Here is an 18,085-nt window from a genome sequence, read left to right on the forward strand (position 1 = left end):
GGCTGCATCTGATCACTAGTTTAATAACGTAGTTGCTACATTGTATCTCGCTTGTGAAACTATGTACCCTCCGATAGATTTCTCCGACACATTACTTTTAAACATTTATTTTTACAATGGACCGCATGTTGGAAATTTCTGTGATAGAAAAAAATACAAGTGGCGTATGGATCTACTATTTGATGATGCTGTGCTCAGTCAGCAGCAAGTACAGCCGACTAGTCAGCGAGCAACCTGCCAGGTTAATGCCCTCCTCCCAGCCAATCAGAATCAAGCATTCTTAAACAAAGAGGAATAATCTAATATAATTCACCACCAGAATTTGTGAAGGTCCCATGCAAGTGAACGGAGCGTTCCATGGCACTGAGAAGAGCCGTGTAATAAATATTTTTATTTGCTTTTAGTTCCAACTTCCAACTAATGATAATGGGAAAAGGACACCAATAAAAAGGCATTGTATTTGTTCACACATATGTGCAATAATATAAACAACGACGTGGAAATATAACATTGCACTGTTTTATTACATTCCCCAGATAAAATACATTGGAAGGAAAAAAAGAAAAAAGATTTAAATTAAAAACACAATTAAACTGACCGGCAGTGATCAGTGCAGCATGTACAGGTATGAACAACAACGTCATACGCTACAGGTTCTTCACCATTCGACATGCTAAAGTCATAACACGCAGTACGATGAGGTGATATTAAAAGCGTGCAAATTCTGCAGTTATCGATTATAAACTGAGTGAATTGAAAGGCACCCATCGACGCTTAAACAAAATTAATTAACCTCATGATAAATGGCGCAGCCTTTAAGAGCACACTTGTGTATTATGATGGAAACGTCATATGGCCTATATTGCATATAACATGGCTAACTGTTCAGTATAGCATCCAAACCATTGATCAGTTATGGACAGTCTCTGGGAGTTGGGAATGTCAGGTCATTTGACCCACCATCTGTTTTAGCTGCAGTTCACTTCAGTCATGCGTGATAGTTTACCTTTGGATGCAGCAAAGTGGCAAAGATCTCAGACACATAAGTGAGATAAGGAACAGTGATTGCATACAGGAATAATCACATTGGTGAGATTAGGAACACAACTACGCAGATAGATACACAGGAATGATCCAAAGTGGAAATAAAAAGGCCTCAGTTAGTACCACCAACAGTTTAATAGTTTTGTTGTGCTGTGGGTTTGTTAATTGTGCAGTAAGGAGATTATACACACAAAAGATACAGTTAAGGGCATATTGAACGTCTTTGGATATGTAGTTATACTTGGGGAAAAAAGTATCTAGGCATACATAAGCCTACTCATATTAAGTCAGTGCTGGAGTATGAGTTAGTATTTACCACTTAGTCATTTAGCATGGGGGCTTTGATCCATAGCGACATTTATCAGAATTTTCAGTTACATGTAAAGGTACAGACAATTTGGGTTTCAAACAAAGAAACTTTTGGATTGTAGTTGACCACAATTTTTTTATTTTTGATAGTGTTTTAACTTTTGAAAATTGTTTTACTATTTGAAATGGCTTGAATCTTATTTCATTGTAGAGTTGTGCACAACAAATAGAAAAAATATATATGTGGTAAAATTGACCACATTCCATTATTTAAAGCGGGGTAAGCTCATCTAATTGTAAGTGAACAAGTTAACATTATGTTACTTATAGGAATCTAATTAGAAAGAAACGACATTATGTGACTAAAAGTCACACGTAAACGTCAGATAGATTTTTGACAGCCAATGATGGTGAAGACAACAGCTCCCATTTTCCCACGCTAATTCAGGACAGCATCAAAGTACTTATTTTGTTGTTGTCGTGATTGGGAGACCACTAGCGGCAGAAATAACATATTATACCTTTAAAGCAGGTAACCATCAGCATCTGTTTTTTTAAAACAATCAGCTGGAATCGCTGCCACAAGGTTTAAACAGCCGTTACTCTATCCAAGCCACACTGGAAATGTGGTTATCTGCCCCAAATCCCATTACATTGCAGCAACAGCATGAAACCCCCAAAATCCTCCCCCCATGATATTATAAGAGAGTTTGAGGTCAACACAAAAGATGAATATAGTATTCTTAAACGCCAAATAACATAAATGTAGCATTACAAAAAGGTGTAAAGCGGCTTTCATGCTTCAGATGAAAAAAGAAGAAAAGGGGAATCGCTATAGATCTTACGGATCATTTAAGGCTAATCGCAGTTCATTTGTCAGCATACGGTTCTTCTCAAGCTGCTTGTGTAGATGATCTAGCCCGTCAGAATGCACAGTAGGGGAGAAAGATGAAGACAGGGAAAGCGGAAGTTAGTGAGATTGAACTGAATTAGTAAAACAACATATTTCCAATTCCATTGGGGTCACAACTGCATCACACAAGAGTGTGTTTTCCCTACTAGACATATAGGCCAATACCTGCGTACAACTTGTTTTTCTCTCATCCTTTTGATGTAGAGCCATTGAAACAAGAATCATATTTTTTATCATCTAAGTAGTCAGTCTAGTGTTTGACAAATAGATGCTTACCTTTGGGACAGTAGAATGAAAATTTATAGATACCACCTGTGGCGCAATACACAGTTCACATTTATTTGGAAACCATAGTTATTCCAACATTATATCTAGAAAATCAATAGCCGATTTGGGGCTTAAGGTTCCACAACTACTACAGTGTGGTTTATATGTTGGCATTAATTCATTTTAAGATAAAGAACGACGTAACAAGAATGTCCTGATGTATTCTACTGGCCAGAGAAACAGGAGCCTGATTGATAGATGGACCGTTGAGGAGGAAATGCATCCTCACCAGCATCCAGAGAATAAAATACTGACATGTGAATAATTTGGGGAACAAATAGCACCACTATGTAAATGTCAAAACAGGCAAATGGATGCCTGGGAGGAAGATACATCCTCATAATATCTTCGCTGGGCAAAGTATGCGAAATGGCTCAAATCAAATTACAGGCTATTCTAAACGTATGCAAAAATACTTTGGTTTGTTTCCTGGTGGTACATTTTCCATGTAAATGTAGCTGTACATTCACCATGTAAATGTACCACAGGTGCAGGTAGACATCATTAGCGATGCATTACCATACATCGTTTAATCAAGTGACCCTTAAGAGTAGTTAAAGATGAATCAATATAATAGGGCCTTTAACCAGGAACCCAAAAGAACCAAATAGCTCATAAAAATGCAATGGCCTTTTGGTTTCATGAAGTATGAGCCAAAGTATTCGGCCGCAGTTGGCCACAAAATGGAACATGGTGAATGATAGAGGAGCATTGATGTTTATTCGAAAAGCTTCTCAAACAAATTAAAACAAAGACAAATTCCAAAGACAGAGAACAAACAATGACAATGGCCGATGTAGGGAAGATATAGGGAGGACATAGATGGAATAAAGTTTATTTTTACAGAAAGAGATATGGCTCAGACTGCCGTTAAAGACATGTACTAAAGGAGCTGAGCAGCAGAGTACCCAGTGTCCTACAAAGAGGGGGATAGGGAGCTGGAGAACGCTGCCCAGGGGAGAGAGAGGAGGAGGAGGATTACCGGGGTCGGCCACCAGGGGCCCCGGAAATGAAGGGACGAAAACAATTTAGCTGTGAAAAGAAAAGAGGAGGGAAAACATTGACGGAGAGGAAAAAAGGGAAGGATGGAAAAGAATGACATTTAAAACCAAAAATAAAATCTTAAATAAATTTAAAAGGTTGAGATGCAGGGCTAAAATATCACATTGATTGATATGATTGCTTAAAATGGATGTTCTGACCGAGAGTTATTAATAAAATATTATGAGAGGGTGTGTAGGGTAAAAAAACGGCTGTACTCAGGTCAGCCACTAGAGGGAGCTATTGGGAGCAAAGAAGCAGGCACAAGGCAGGTGGTCAATTACATGGAGGTCATATCGTTGAGGGCGTGGTCCAACTCCTCGCTGATGGCCTTGTACTTCAGTTTCTGGGCGTACAACTCATCTATGATCATGTGGGTTCACATGACATGAGCCAAGGCCAAAACAAAATTAGGATGAAGGGAGTAGAGGACGAATGCCATGGAATTGAAAAAAGGAAAAAAAAGAACACAATGGTCAAAGAATAGAACAGAAAGAATGTAAAAATAAAATAATCTGACAGCGAGACGAATAGCCAAGGCAGAACCAACAGCTGCTCACACAGTTTCAAATACCAGGGAAGTCACAAAGAAATGCCTCACATTTTCTATGACTCCTGGAAGGTCATTGGGGAGGCTAACAGTGCTAGGATAAGACTGCCTATTCTAGGCTAACAAGGCTAGGAGGTTTTTGCTAAGCTTTCTACAGCTACTGTGCCATACAAGCATAACCTGTAAATGAGAGTTGTCCTTGTGGACTTAATTAATTCAATCATGTAGAACTTTTGTGGTTCATTGCCTGTCCTACTGACTGTGCTGATTTCAATCATTTGGGGACTACATGAACACAGCAGAAAATATAATGCACCGCTCATAAAGCTATGAACAACACCCTAATATGTAGTGAAATAGAAGTGTACAACCCAAAGAATAAAATGCTCTCACGCTCTAAAAGTGTTTTCCTGCTTGCTATGATATTTTTTCTCCTCATGCGAGCGTTCTTCTTTTTGGCACTAAGCATGGACCAATCACATAGACAATGATGTCCCTTTTGGATGCTGTGGAATCCTTTCCATTTTGTTTTTACTATATCTATCCATCCATCTCTCAACAGCGCTGATTATTAGACGAAACCTGTGTTATTACACTAAATAACTATGTTATACCAGCTACAGCGAGGCAAAGCTTATATTTCGCCAGGTCAAAATCTCAAAGTCTGAGGTCTAACACTGCTTTGTAATTCTCCAAAGCATGTTAGAGCAAACAGGAAAACACCTTGCGAACACGAAAGCAAAAATATAACCTTTACTTTTGACAGCCAATGATGGTAAAGACAACAGCTCCCATTTTCCCACGCTAATTCAGGACAGCATCAAAGTTCTTATTTTGTTGTTGTCGTGATTGGGAGACCACTAGCGTCAGAAATAACATATTATACCTTTAAACCAGGTAACCATCAGCATCTGTTTTTTTAAAACAATCAGCTGGAATCGCTGCCACAAGGTCTAACACTGCTTTGTAATTCTCCAAAGCATGTTAGAGCAAACAGGAAAACACCTTGCGAACACGAAAGCAAAAATATAACCTTTACTTTTGGCAGTAATATGGCCTCATACTCATGAAGGTATCCTTTCTGAAGTTGTACTTCAGTTTTAAACTCAACGTCCTCTGAAAATAAAAAACAGTTGCTAAATGTGTCATTTTATGAAAGCATGATGAATTCCTACCCTCAAGGTCGTCGATGGTCTTCTCAAGCTTGGCCACGGATCTCTCAGCAAACTCAGCTCTGGTCTCAGCCTGAGTGGAGTGGAGATAAACTAGCGTTAGCATTAGCCTCTTATAGCACGATTCCTCTGCATTCCTGGTAGTGGGAAGACCAATGCATATCATAACAATGTATTTCAAAGGCTTGCAAACACATTTGACCCAATAAACAATGAATTAAAAAAATCAATAAACATCTAGCCATTAGCACCCTAATGTAGTCTGTTGAGATTAATAACGTTGAAATCTCCAAAAGCCTTATCACAAAAAAATGGGAAGGACTCCCATTTTTAAACCCAGCTTGAAACTCACCTCCTTCAGCTTGTCTGTCAGGACCTTGATCTCCTCCTCATACTTGTCCTCCTTCTGTGAGTACTGTAAGCAGAAACCAGGAAGACCATATGCGACAAGACCAGTATTCAGCCAGTTTAGGAGTAAAGAAAGTTCATGAGCTCATGACAAACCAAAGAAGCTTGGTTCCTCGTATTCGGTCAGACGCCTACCTTCTCCGCCTGAGCCTCCAGGGACTTCAGGTTGTTAGTAACGGTCTTCAGCTCCTCCTCCAGCTCAGAGCACTTTCTGGGGGTTTAGGTGAGTGGAAAAGGCATGGGAGGAGGAGACGTGGAGGTGGTGGGTTGGAGGGGACAAAGAACATAGATGAACAGAGGAAGGAGAGATTAAGATGTAAATTAGCAAAATAGCAACCCATATTTCACAGACAGCTTGTGCTTTCAGATGTTTTAAAAAGGGAAATGTGTCACATCAACTACTTCAACGATTTACCAATACCCAATGAATTCCCGCAAACCAATGCCAAAGCTGAAAACATAATTGTTAGCTAACCAGCTCCACTTAGATTTAATTCTATCGTTTATTAATTAATTTGCCTTAACTTTATATATGGACACATTTCAATAAACTAAATTTAACATTATTGGATCAGTTTATGCAAACCATGTATAAACTTTAAATCCATTCTCATTGAGGGCTTTAGAGTAATGGTTGATGGAGAAAGAAGAGACAAAGAGTTCTTACCCTTCAGACATCTCAGCACGTTCCTCTGTACGTTCCAGATCACTCTCAATGATCACCAGTTTACGGGCCACCTGGACTCACAACAAAACCATAAGTCAGACCCAACACCAACAGAGCACCAACGCCTCCCACTACACTACCTGGTTATCCACTACACTACCTGGTTATCCACTACACTACCTGGTTATCCACTACACTACCTGTTATCTACTACACTACCTGTTATCTACTACACTACCTGGTTATCTACTACACTACCTGGTTATCTACTACACTACCTGGTTATCTACTACACTACCTGGTTATATACTACACTACCTGGTTATATACTACACTATGGACCTCAGACCCAATGGCAGAACATTTTCAATCCCTCGATTCAAATTTGAGTGTAGAAATTTACATTTACATTTAGGGCAAGTACATTTGTCAGAAGAAAGTGAAACAATATATCGCTGTCGGTACGTTAACGATGTTAATAGAACCAATTGTTAGGTTAACCCATTCCCCGTATTCAACAAAGTTAACTAGGATAATATGCTACAAATGCTAAGTACTATATTTAAGTGCAAGGACGTACAACATACGATGAGAGCATACATTAAGTGCATAAGGGGGGGAGGCTAAGGGGGGAGGCTATGCAGAGTCTAGGTGAACTCTGAACAAGCGAGTCTCTTGTAGAGACAGAATCTAGGTACTAACCACTACAGTAGCTACATGTAATACCATCTACTAAATGAGGAAACAGTCCAGTCAGAGAGGGTTCGGCAACCACTGCCATTTAAAAAGTCTCATTTGTAGAGCCAATTTAACTTAAAACCGACGACTTTTTATCAAGGCCAAAGGAGGGGTATTGGCCAGCAATCGACATTAACCAGGCATTAATCAAATTAAACCCTGTCGAGTTGCATCTCTAAACCCCCTCTCACGTTGGTTCCTCAGCCTGGCAGGCAGGAAGAGCAGGAGAACCAAAACTTGCCTCCTCATACTTGCGGTCGGCCTCCTCAGCGATGTGTTTGGCTTCCTTCAGCTGGATCTCCTGCAGCTCCATCTTCTCCTCGTCCTTCATAGCCCTGTTCTCAATCACCTTCATGCCTCTGGAGTGGAGGAATACGGGAGAGAAGAGAACACACATGAGACGGTCACACAAATTCATAAACTATCCTCTCCCATGTGTTTAGATACTTTACCCTGAACTTCTACTGTTAAAAATTGCCACTAGGTGAAACTGGATTATTTAAGGCTCTGTTTGTTACACTTATTCAACATTTCAACTGATATCAAATGTTTTATCCATGTTTTAATGTTTGAATGTTGTGTACTGAGCAAGGATTATGCCCTCTTTGAATGACTGTCCTGTACAGGTCTCTGAGGGGTGGTGTGAAAGGGTGACCAACCCAATTCAAAGTTATTATTATGGTACCAGGAGGGAGGTAATGTCTCCATCTCCCATGACACCCACCTCTCACTCTCATCAGCAGCCTTCTCTGCCTCCTCCAGCTTGGTGAGGGCGGTGGCCAGACGCTCCTGGGCGCGGTCCAACTCCTCCTCAACCAGCTGGATACGTCTGTTCAGGGAGGCCACATCACTCTCAGCCTGCAGCCAGAGGAGACCAAGGAATCAGCATATCGTCATTATAATGTCGATTATAACAACCCCAATAGGTCCAATACACGCCTGATTACAGGCAATCTGTCGAATGTGTGTAATCCGTATATGGAGTAGTCCACTCCCATTGTTTCACACTGTTTAAGTAGCAGATAGCACGTGCCTCATTTACCGTAGTTGGATGCTTTCACCCCGAATGAACTGCACATATTGAGCGTGTTTGCCAACATCACGTCACCTCAATATGACCTCGAAGTGGCTGAAACGTCTTTAGACAACATTAGTTTAATCTATGAAATCAACATGATTGCTAACATATGGTATTGGAAATTGGCCATGTATTCGAATAACAGACAAATTGGCGTATTTGTGGATACCTAATCGGTGAATCGGTTAATCTACTGCGGTGGTTCGCTTTAAACAAAACCGTGTTTATCCTGGGCGTGACTCGCCCATCGAATCCACCCTGTCACCCCATCGATTCACGTGCAGTACCAGTCATCACATTTGTGGTATTTTTTTGTAATTTTCATAATCCCCGCCGTCTGGGTCTAAAAAATAAGAGTCTTGAGAAGATTTGTGTGCTCATTCTCCCCTTCGCCTATGACTAATTGACTTAAATCGTTAACAGCAGCTTACTGATTCCCTCGCTCTCCTCTCCACACTGAGCTCTCTCTGCAGGTCCGATGCCCGGTCGTCCGCTGCGTCGGCATGCTCCTGCAGCGTTTTGATTTTCTTCTTGACAGCTTCCAGAGACGTCCCGCCAGACATGTTAGCTTCCTGGCTATACCGGTGTGAACGTGTATGTTTCGGGGTCCGAATCGCTGCTCGCAGACACACGCTGTCCTGTCCTTAAGATGCGGAGCGTTTGATCCCGCACAGTGTTCGCTTAATCAACCTCTGATGAGAAGCGCGTCACGCACCGGAAGTCAACGTTGTAATAGACTACGCTATGGTCCGCATTTTATTTCTATATAAATGTAGCCTATTAAAAACGAAAGTAGATTTTAACTATCCTATTTGAATAATGATGTGATGTTTTATATGTCCATTTAAGTGGGAATTTGTATAAACAAATTCCCACTTCCCAACACGTGAATAACAAACCAGGCCAATACAATGTGGATGTTCTTTTCAAACATATAGAGTAACGTTTCAGAAGGAAATATTTTCATTACATTTCTAAAGAAGGTTTATATTGGCAGTTCAATGCTCATCCCCTACTGGTAGCCTACGTTTGGGATATCTACATTGAAACATATTCCACAGAGGGGAAATATAAAATATGAATATCATATATGTGTTGTATACATGCAACATTGTAATCCATGTTTTATGTTTACCATGAAGAAGTTCAAAACATGAATTTTATTATTATTATTTGTTTTAATCTTAACTGCCATCCAAATAATTGCCAGTTAAAATGCACCCCGTTTTAGCACACTGGTGTCAGACTAGGCCTACTGTGTGTTTACTAAAAGGGGCTCACAGTGTCGGTTACGTATTAATTACACTACAAAACTACATTAAACTACATTTGTATTACGCTCCACTGAGAGGCCAGTGGGTTTGAATATATAGACACCAGGATGGAGGTCAGGTCGTGTCGGAGGTTGTCTCATACGTACGTCTGCGGCTTTCGTCTCGGCCAGCTCCAGTTTCTCCTGGGCGTCCTTGAGGGCCTCAGAGTACTTGTCCAGCTCATCCTCGGTGGACTTCAGCTTCTTCTGTAGGGCCAGCAGGTCATCGTCCAGCTGGTTGACACACGGTCCAGACAGAAGGAAAGACAGAAAGACGGACAACAGAATCGGATATTTAACCGGGGCTTTCAATGTAACAAGTACACGTAGAGAACCGCAAGTAAAGATATTGGACCGACGTCGTTCGACATGGCCTCCTGCTATCATCGTTTTGTTTCTTAACTGTTCGACTATATCGAGTAGGCCTAAATAAAAAAAACAAAAAAACAAAACAGAAACGTTTGTATAGCCTAGCCTCCTACAATCATGCACAGCTCAATATTTAAATAGACTAAGAAACGCAACTTCAAAATTACGAAACAAACTAGACATTTTATTTTTTTGAATACATGGGGGGCGGGGTATGTTTACTGTATGTTTCCATTCCGAGTGAACATTTTAATATCAATGATCTTGTCAGTCACTATTTTAATTCATGAGAGATTTTTTTATCCAGAATATTTATCAGTTGCGCGCAGAGGATCCCAGTTGCGCGCAAAGAGGGTCCCAGTTGCGCGAAAAAAGACACGCAGATGCAGCGCGTCGTTTTCCGACCTGTTTGCTCCTGTCCTCGGCTGCTTTCTTGTCCCCCTCGGCCTGCTCAGCTCTGTCCATGCCATTCTCCTTGTCGAGCTTCAACATCTGCATCTTCTTCTTGATGGCGTCCATGGCTGTTTAGTGGTGGGATTGCGGGTATAATGCAAAAAACTAAAACCCAAAAAAATGTAACCGAAACAAAATGAATGTGAACGGACGGACGAGAGGGCTTCTGGCGTCTGTACCACACGAGACACCAAGCTGGAGTGTTGAGTTGGTGGTGGTGTTTCAACTATGAACTTCGGTCGAGGAGTCACTAGATCCCCTCACGTCACCTCATTAATTTTTTGGAAGCTTGGCCACCTGTTCTCCTCCGCGGGGCCTGTCTTTTTTTATGAACTCCGCTGTGATTCGTCCGTCCCAACGATAGTTGACGGCCTCTGTGACTATACAAGGGGCCGCTTGGCGTCAAGACGCCAGCCCCTGTCTTCCACAGCCCAAACAAAGAAGGCTGTTCCTATTTTTTAAAAGTCCTCGACCCGACGCATGGAAAACGGGAGTGAAGGGTCAAGTATCAAGGTGGTAGACGAAGGTCTTAAGGAAGGACAGAGAAGGAAAAAGGGACTCCACGACAATACCTATTCAGATGATGGACTTAAAACGTCATAGCGTTATAGTGTCAAAGGATTTTATACTGGGTACAGTACAGTCAGAGCTCCCCTGTGTCATTGTGTCTGATGACTACTTGTTAAGGTTGTGTTAAATACAAGACCATCGTCCAGAATACCATCAGTCTTTGGGATTCTAATTGAATACGCTGTTGTGAAATATGGCAACTCACATGGGATGGGTAAGGGGGCCATGTGCTCTCTGTCTGTCTGTCCTTCGAAGGATCACATTGGCAGGGTTAACTGTTTGTGTGTGTGTTACTGTGAGTATGTGTGTGTGTGTGTGTGTGTGTGTGTGTGTGTGTGTGTGTGTGTGTGTGTGTGTGTGTGTGTGTGTGTGTGTTACTGTGAGTGTGTGTTTGTGTGTGTGTGTGTGTTACCGTGAGTGTGTGTTTGTGTATGTGTGTGTGTGTGTGTGTGTGTGTGTGTGTGTGTGTGTGTGTGTGTGTGTGTGTATGTGTGTGTGTGTATTATTGCGAATGTGTGTTTGTGTGTCTGACGTTGTCTAGCTGATCATATCATATTGTTCCTGGGGTGTAGTCTCTAATGTAGTCTGCACAGGGACGGATATGAAGGCGATGCCATTGGGAACATGCACTCATAGCTGTCGTAAGAGAGACCTCTTGAGGACCAAGAGTCATTGATGAAGGCTCTGAGTGATTGGGCGAGCAGCAAGGTCATGTGATCGTGGGGTTGGGATTCGGCCGGGGAGAAGTAGGGGCTGAGAATCGTCACCCAATGAGACAGATCTCTGGCACTACACTCACTCAGCTTTTATATCAGGGGGAACGCCGTGTGTGTGCGTCTTTGTGTGTTGGTGTGTGTGTTTCTGTGTGTTTGTGTGCGTCTTTTTTTGCATTTTGCTGACCTTTAATTCCAAACGATCCATAGATTATGCAAATTCAATTTTATATGTATTTATTTATTTAGTTATCACAATATACGATTCATATGATGTCATTTGAAATAGCTTTAAAATGCAAAAAATAAAATTTAAGATTTCCTAACAATACCACAATCTACAATCAATTTGATACCGTAGATTAAAAGGACAAACATTACAGTACGTGATAAAGTTATGCAAAAATCTATACAGTAAAAAGTGACATTGCGATCCTATCCCACTTTTGGTTTCTTTAAGATCTATTTATATGTATCTGTCATCATATTATTCTATATTCTATATATTGTTTTTAAAGCATGCACAGCTCTACTTGACCTCTAAGCCCTCGCAGTCAAGACTCAACCCTCCCTTGACCTGTGTCCTATACCTTTAAGACCGGGGCACTTGAAAGGTCCTGTCAAGCAGGTTAATGATGGCCTCCTGCGATGGAACACATTGTGCAAGAGGGATGCCAGAGTCAAGAGAAGACACAAAGTCCTAAATTAATCTGAATCAGCTTCGTTTGCCAAGGAATTTCATTTAGGTTTTCAGGCCATAAGCACCTTTTCACCCTAACTCTGTCAATGTACAGGCAAAGAAGTACTTAAAATAAGAAAATGTACTTAAAGGGATTAAAGGAAAAATAATGTAAATGTACATTTTACACATACTGCTTGTATAGTATACAGCTTGTAGTGTGTGTGTGTGTGTGTGTGTGTGTGTGTGTGCGTGCGTGTGCGTGTGTGTGTGTGTGTGTGTGTTTATTTCACACTATAGCAGTATAAAATAGCCAGTGATTTAATGGAGAGGAGGCCCACCATAATTTAACGCAGAAGACAAACACTCTTCATTAGTACCACAGTGTGTGAGCCATAACTCATGCTCATGTACGTAACGTGTCAGAGCTAGAGTTAGAGTTACTGACACCATCAGTGTGAGCCAGTCAGAGCCACAACAAAAACGGTAGGCCTGAATGTAGATCGCCTATTGCTTTCCTTCTAACTATGTACCCCCCCCCCCCCCCCCCCCCCAAACTACTAGCTTGTTTCGAAGATTCGTAATCGGGGTATTTTCCCCCATAACTCATTTTCCATTTTTCCGTTAACCCTTTATCCTGTGCGTTATGTCATGGTGTCATCACTGCTTCTATATTTAAAAACACTGTGGCTAAGGGTACGGCTAGCCACTCACCATGCCATAACAGCTGTCACCATGGCGTTTGGCCCCTCCTCCCAGGGCTCTGGAGGAGGGGCCAAGGACAGCGCTGCATTCCGCTCATGCACACACATCCCACAGGGCTCAGACTGAGAATCCCCACCATCCCTGGCCCCCGCGCAGACAAAGAGACAAACATTGCCACCTTGTATTGTCCAACTCTTAATGGTTTACTGGGTCTAATGGGTCTGGCCTGGTGCGGACATGACGATACCGGTCGGCGTCGGACTGGGGAGTTTAGGAGGTTTGCGGTTAGGGGATGTTCTGGGTTGAGTCCGCAGTCCACCAGTATGCCCTGAAAGACCCTTTACTACCTCATGTATCAAAAGAATATCTGATTAACATATCACAAATCAGCCAAGTCTGTTTGGAGAAAAGCATCGGTACATAATTAATTGTTAATTGTGCATATACCCCATAAAAGCACACACGTCAGCCCAGGCACAAGGCCCAGAGCACCTGAGGTACCTAGAGTATATGACATTGAGGTACTATAAAGAGGATATCGTATGAATATGAAATGAGTCTTGTGTCAAAGTAATGTATACGATACAGAGTCTTGGTGAATGATCAAAGTGAGTGCTCTAATGACCACACTATTATACAGCAGTTTATATTATTTATATTAATACATTCTCTTATAAAGCTGTATTATTAAACTTATAATACAGCTATGGCTGATGTATCAGGTGGTGGTGGGGGGGCTGAAGGGAAGGGGTATAACCCTGTTTCCCTTCCAGGTCTAAGGGAGGCCGGGTTTACAAGGATTGTAAGATGACATCCTTGCATGTAAGCAGCACTGGTGTGGAAGTGTAAGTATGTGACCTTGTGATTGGTTGGTGGTGTCCTGTTCAGGGTCCTGGGGGACCCCCCTCTCCCCTCCACTCTGCCTGCAGAGTTTTAGTCTTCAAGATTTTATTTCACACACTAGTGACGTTTGTCATTTTAGGACTTTAAAATAAAGCTTACACCAACACAATACATGACATGATACAATATTTGATTTTCTTTCCTACTTATATCCGGACTCTTTTCATGTGGCGCCTTCTCCACAATAATTGAATCACTCATTGATAGTAGGCCTATTAGAGAGGGTCTGAAAGGGGATGGCTGCTCTACAAATTAATTTGAAGGAAGTGGATGTTGGTTTTAAACACGGACCGAGAGCAGCTGCTCAACCTCAAACTGACGCCTCCTCAGGCCATGGGCCGTGACAGATTTAGCATAGCTCCCATCATATGGCCGGAGCTCGATTTAGAGCCAAGGACTGGACTAGTGCGTACTCAGAAATACCATCTTGTCTTGTCACCCCAGCAGGCGAGGAGACACCTAATGTCTTCTCACCAGGAGTCCCCAGGGATATCTACATGGATTACTGACATTAGCTGACCATGTCCAATTTCAAGGTGTTCAAGTGTTAGGTAGAAGCTCAGCCAATCCCATTAATCCACATGGTTTGAAAAAAACCCTCCCCACCCGAGCTCCACCTCTACCAGGAGGCCTAGGCCAGGACAGGCAGCCCCCCCGCCTCCAGGAGTCATGCAGGCAGCTCACTGATCAATCCTGCTGCCGGTCCTTGCCCCACAGCTGAAGCGGACACAGAATCACTCCAGATCATAATTGCATTAATTTCGTGAGGTTGAGTAAAACCTGTAAACCCTCATCTGTTGTAAAATATTATTACGATTTATTTAACCTGGCTACCTGGGCTAAAGCGTGTTTAAGCATGGATACCCAGTTACATTTACATTCCCAGGAAATATGCTCTTAAATTATGCTTTCTTCAAGGTTTCCATCTAGACTTTAGTGCAGCCTTACATCAATGTAAAAAAACACACCAAAATACACAATGAATACCTTGAATAATGTTCAAACCCTTTATTATCATTGAATACAAAAAATAGTTTTTCTCGAGGCCACTTAAATACATTTCACATTGGTTCTTCCCCTTACTGTATACCTTCATGTTCCGAAATGATTTTTACGGAAAAGCACTTCAATTTCACTTGTCAGTTAAAAATGCCACACGAGATTGTGACAGCCATACATTTTCAGATCTGTGTTACATTTAACTTCCATTGTGGCATAGAGTTCAAGAAAAAAACAACATTCTGTTCATAAAAGGTTAGGGATAATTTTTTTCTTCTTCTTGTAATGTACAACAACACTGTGGACGGAGCCGGAACTTGTATTTTGTCCCCGTTTTGTCCTTCCTCACAACCATTGTGTCACATGCCCATGGAAAGCAGTACAAAAATGTTGTCCTTGTTTCTATAATATGCACACACATTATATATATCTATATCGTGATAGTACATTTCACACAGACACATTCTCGTTCAATTTACGGAAAAATCCAAATTCCCGAAAAGGCCCTGTATATGCATGGGGAGAGATGAGAAGAGACTTGGCGATGGAACGTCAAATCCTACCATGTGATCATTAAGTTGCATGAACCAAAGAGGTGAAGCGGTCAATCAAGCAGACCAGACACTTTGTCGGCTAAAGACTAAGGCACTAATCATAAACACACTACAGACTTGTTCTGATGGACACACGACACACCAGCACAGACACCACTGAACTTCACTCTGCTTAAGAAGGACAACGATAACCGCTCCGTTTTGCAGACGACACTATACTTTCTCCTTACGTTTTTTGCAGATCGGCTTCATGAGTTCTTGGGTGGAAAACAGGTGGAAAGGCGTTGTTACTACAAAGCCATGCATGCATTGTCTCACACAAAGAGAGCAGGACCTAATAGCACAACACACACAGCTTATATCAGTAAGACACGAGAACCAAACACACAATAACACTCTGTAAACAAAGGGTTCCGATATTGCAGTAGCGAGTTTCGCACCCACCAAGGCTGCCTAGAGCACCGTTAGAATCAAGGGGACAGAGAAATACCAGCTCTTCACTTTTCTTGAAACGTCTTCCTTTATGTAGGACTAAAACAACGTGTCTTTGGATAACATTAAAGGGAAAAAAATATATATCTTTTTAGGGATCATTTTCTCAAAAGTGATTGATTTTGGTATTGCTGCATTGGAATGGGTATTAAACATTGATAGGCAAAGTCAATTAGGATGCAAAGTAATATGAATAGTCTCGTCGAATACCTCCTTCTATCGCATATTTAGTTTTTTATATTTTGGACGTTCTTTTTCAAATCATCCAAAGTATTTATTTTTAATCATCGAATATATGTGCTGCCACGTTTTAAGAAAATAATCACTTTATAATGTATCACAAACCCATACTGCCCTCTGCAGCCAATACTGTGTTATTGCATACACCTGTCGATATCTACTGTATCATGATAAGGCTCAATGGGAAAACTGTGGTGAATGAGAAATAGACATTAACCCTAGAGGACCCAGATGAGAATATTCAAATTCCATGTTAGAAATGTATCCATATTGCTTCACATGGTGTTGAGTAGGAAGGGTTAAAAATGTCATAACAGATTCCTCTAATGTCATATAGCTCAGCCCCAAAAACACAGGCCTGTTTGTATACATTTCCTTTCTCCTAAATACCTTCCTTCTCTCAAAATGGTCCATTACATAGAAATGTTATGCCCTTATACTATCACCTAATGTCCAATCCACAGTGTTAATCCAAACTATTTTCACCAGTTATCCAATATATCTGACACTACTAGCCGACAATCAAACCTAACTTTACTGTAATCCGAGGCCACTTTGGAACACTGTATTTGTTAAGGTTACTTGAAAACAAGCACTGCGGAGGGGAGGGGAGGGTTATGAAAATAAACGAAAAACAAAGAGAAGCTTTGGGGCAAACCTGAGAACACATTGTTAGTACCATTTGCCCAAAGCATCTTACATTCTTTTCAGAACATCCACTTGCTCCTGCTGCATACCAATAAGGGAATAGAGCAGTTATTTACGATGAACACAAGACTAAAAATCTACCCTATTTAGGTTGACGTCAAAACAGAAAAGAAACAGTAAAAAGCCTGTTATACACTTCTCCTGACCGTAGAACACTGTGCGGGGGGAGGGGCTGAGGACATTGTATTGTAGGACAAACTGGGTGGGAGCCGTGTTGGTGTCCATAACGGCGCCATAACGGTCTAGGTGCCTTCCACCGGGATTGGGTGTGGGGGGGACGGGGGGTAGGAGGGAGTCAGGGGTTCCTCAGTTGCTGTCCTCCCGCAGCTCCGTGGGCAGGAACTTGTACTGCTGCTGGCGGATCTGAGCTAGCTTCTTCCTGGCTTCCTCCAGCTCCCGCTCCTTCCTTAACATCTCCTCCTGGGCGGCGATGATCTAGAAAACACAGCAGACCACCACTGTGGTTACACAACACCTCCTCTCCTCCACATGAGGCCAGCGCTCCTTGTATTGGAATGTTGAGCATTGCACCCAATAGCTGCGTTTCCAATCTAAAAAGGTGATGCAAATCTTTAGAAAGTTCGCAAAAAAGTCATTCGAATTAGGTGCGTTTCCATCAAGTGGTTGGAGCGGAATAGGGTGATGACGTTACACGTTGATGTCGGCAGGGTTGCTATGGCCCGTCGTTAAGCGGAAATCGGAAAGACTGTCAGTCCTGTGTGTTCAAAGTTCGCTACGTCACAGCTGTTTCGAAAAGTGTGTTTCCATCTCCCATTTTGCGAATTTACTCTCTTTCGCATTTCTCAAACACCACCTCAAGCGAGCGGATAATATAAACCCTTTTGCGAATCAGAGATTTTTTTTGCGAATTTTGGTGTTTCCATCACCGTTTGCTGATTCGATACTTCAAAGTTCGCATAAAATCAGGGGGATGGAAACGCACCTAGTGAATGATTACCGCATGTGCAAAGTGGGCACATGTCCAGGGCCCTGGCCAATGGGGGGGCCCTTGATATCTATATATTTTTATTTTTATTTTATATAAAAAATTATTTGAATGGTCATAAACTGATTTGACGTTTTTGAATTGCAAAATAAATACAACACATTTAAAAAAAAAAATAACGCGACGTGACATGAC

The 18,085-nt window shown here is 41.7% G+C and overlaps 2 protein-coding genes across 8 annotated transcripts in view; both read right to left on the minus strand.

Moving 5' to 3' along the window:
- Positions 1-500: 500 nt before the first annotated feature.
- tpma (alpha-tropomyosin) lies at positions 501-10,670 on the minus strand. Of its 6 annotated transcripts, XM_030377073.1 has the most exons (10): positions 10,334-10,662; positions 9,668-9,793; positions 7,894-8,027; positions 7,411-7,528; positions 6,432-6,502; positions 5,900-5,975; positions 5,709-5,771; positions 5,360-5,429; positions 3,919-3,997; positions 3,413-3,625 (listed from the first exon to the last, which is right to left on the minus strand). In XM_030377073.1, the coding sequence occupies exons 1-10, from the start codon at positions 10,445-10,447 to the stop codon at positions 3,622-3,624; spliced, it is 855 nt and encodes a 284-aa protein (XP_030232933.1). In that variant the 5' UTR covers positions 10,448-10,662; the 3' UTR covers positions 3,413-3,621. The 6 variants fall into 6 exon arrangements, with proteins under 6 accessions (XP_030232935.1, XP_030232938.1, XP_030232933.1 ...); XM_030377075.1 differs by lacking the exons at positions 3,413-3,625; positions 3,919-3,997 and adding an exon at positions 501-2,268 and having other exon boundaries at positions 10,334-10,667; XM_030377077.1 differs by lacking the exons at positions 9,668-9,793; positions 10,334-10,662 and adding an exon at positions 8,679-8,952.
- Positions 10,671-14,935: 4,265 nt separating this feature from the next.
- The window catches only part of tln2a (talin 2a), a 99,975-nt gene continuing 96,825 nt past the window's right edge, over positions 14,936-18,085 (minus strand). For both annotated transcript variants that reach the window (XM_030376926.1, XM_030376925.1), the window contains one exon: positions 14,936-17,379. In XM_030376926.1, coding sequence (XP_030232786.1) covers positions 17,251-17,379 — 129 coding nt within the window. In that variant the 3' untranslated portion in view covers positions 14,936-17,250. The remainder of the gene's footprint in view (positions 17,380-18,085) is intronic.

The sequence above is a fragment of the Gadus morhua genome, chromosome 14, assembly GCF_902167405.1.
Source record: "Gadus morhua chromosome 14, gadMor3.0, whole genome shotgun sequence".
Taxonomy (NCBI): Eukaryota; Metazoa; Chordata; class Actinopteri; order Gadiformes; family Gadidae; genus Gadus; species Gadus morhua.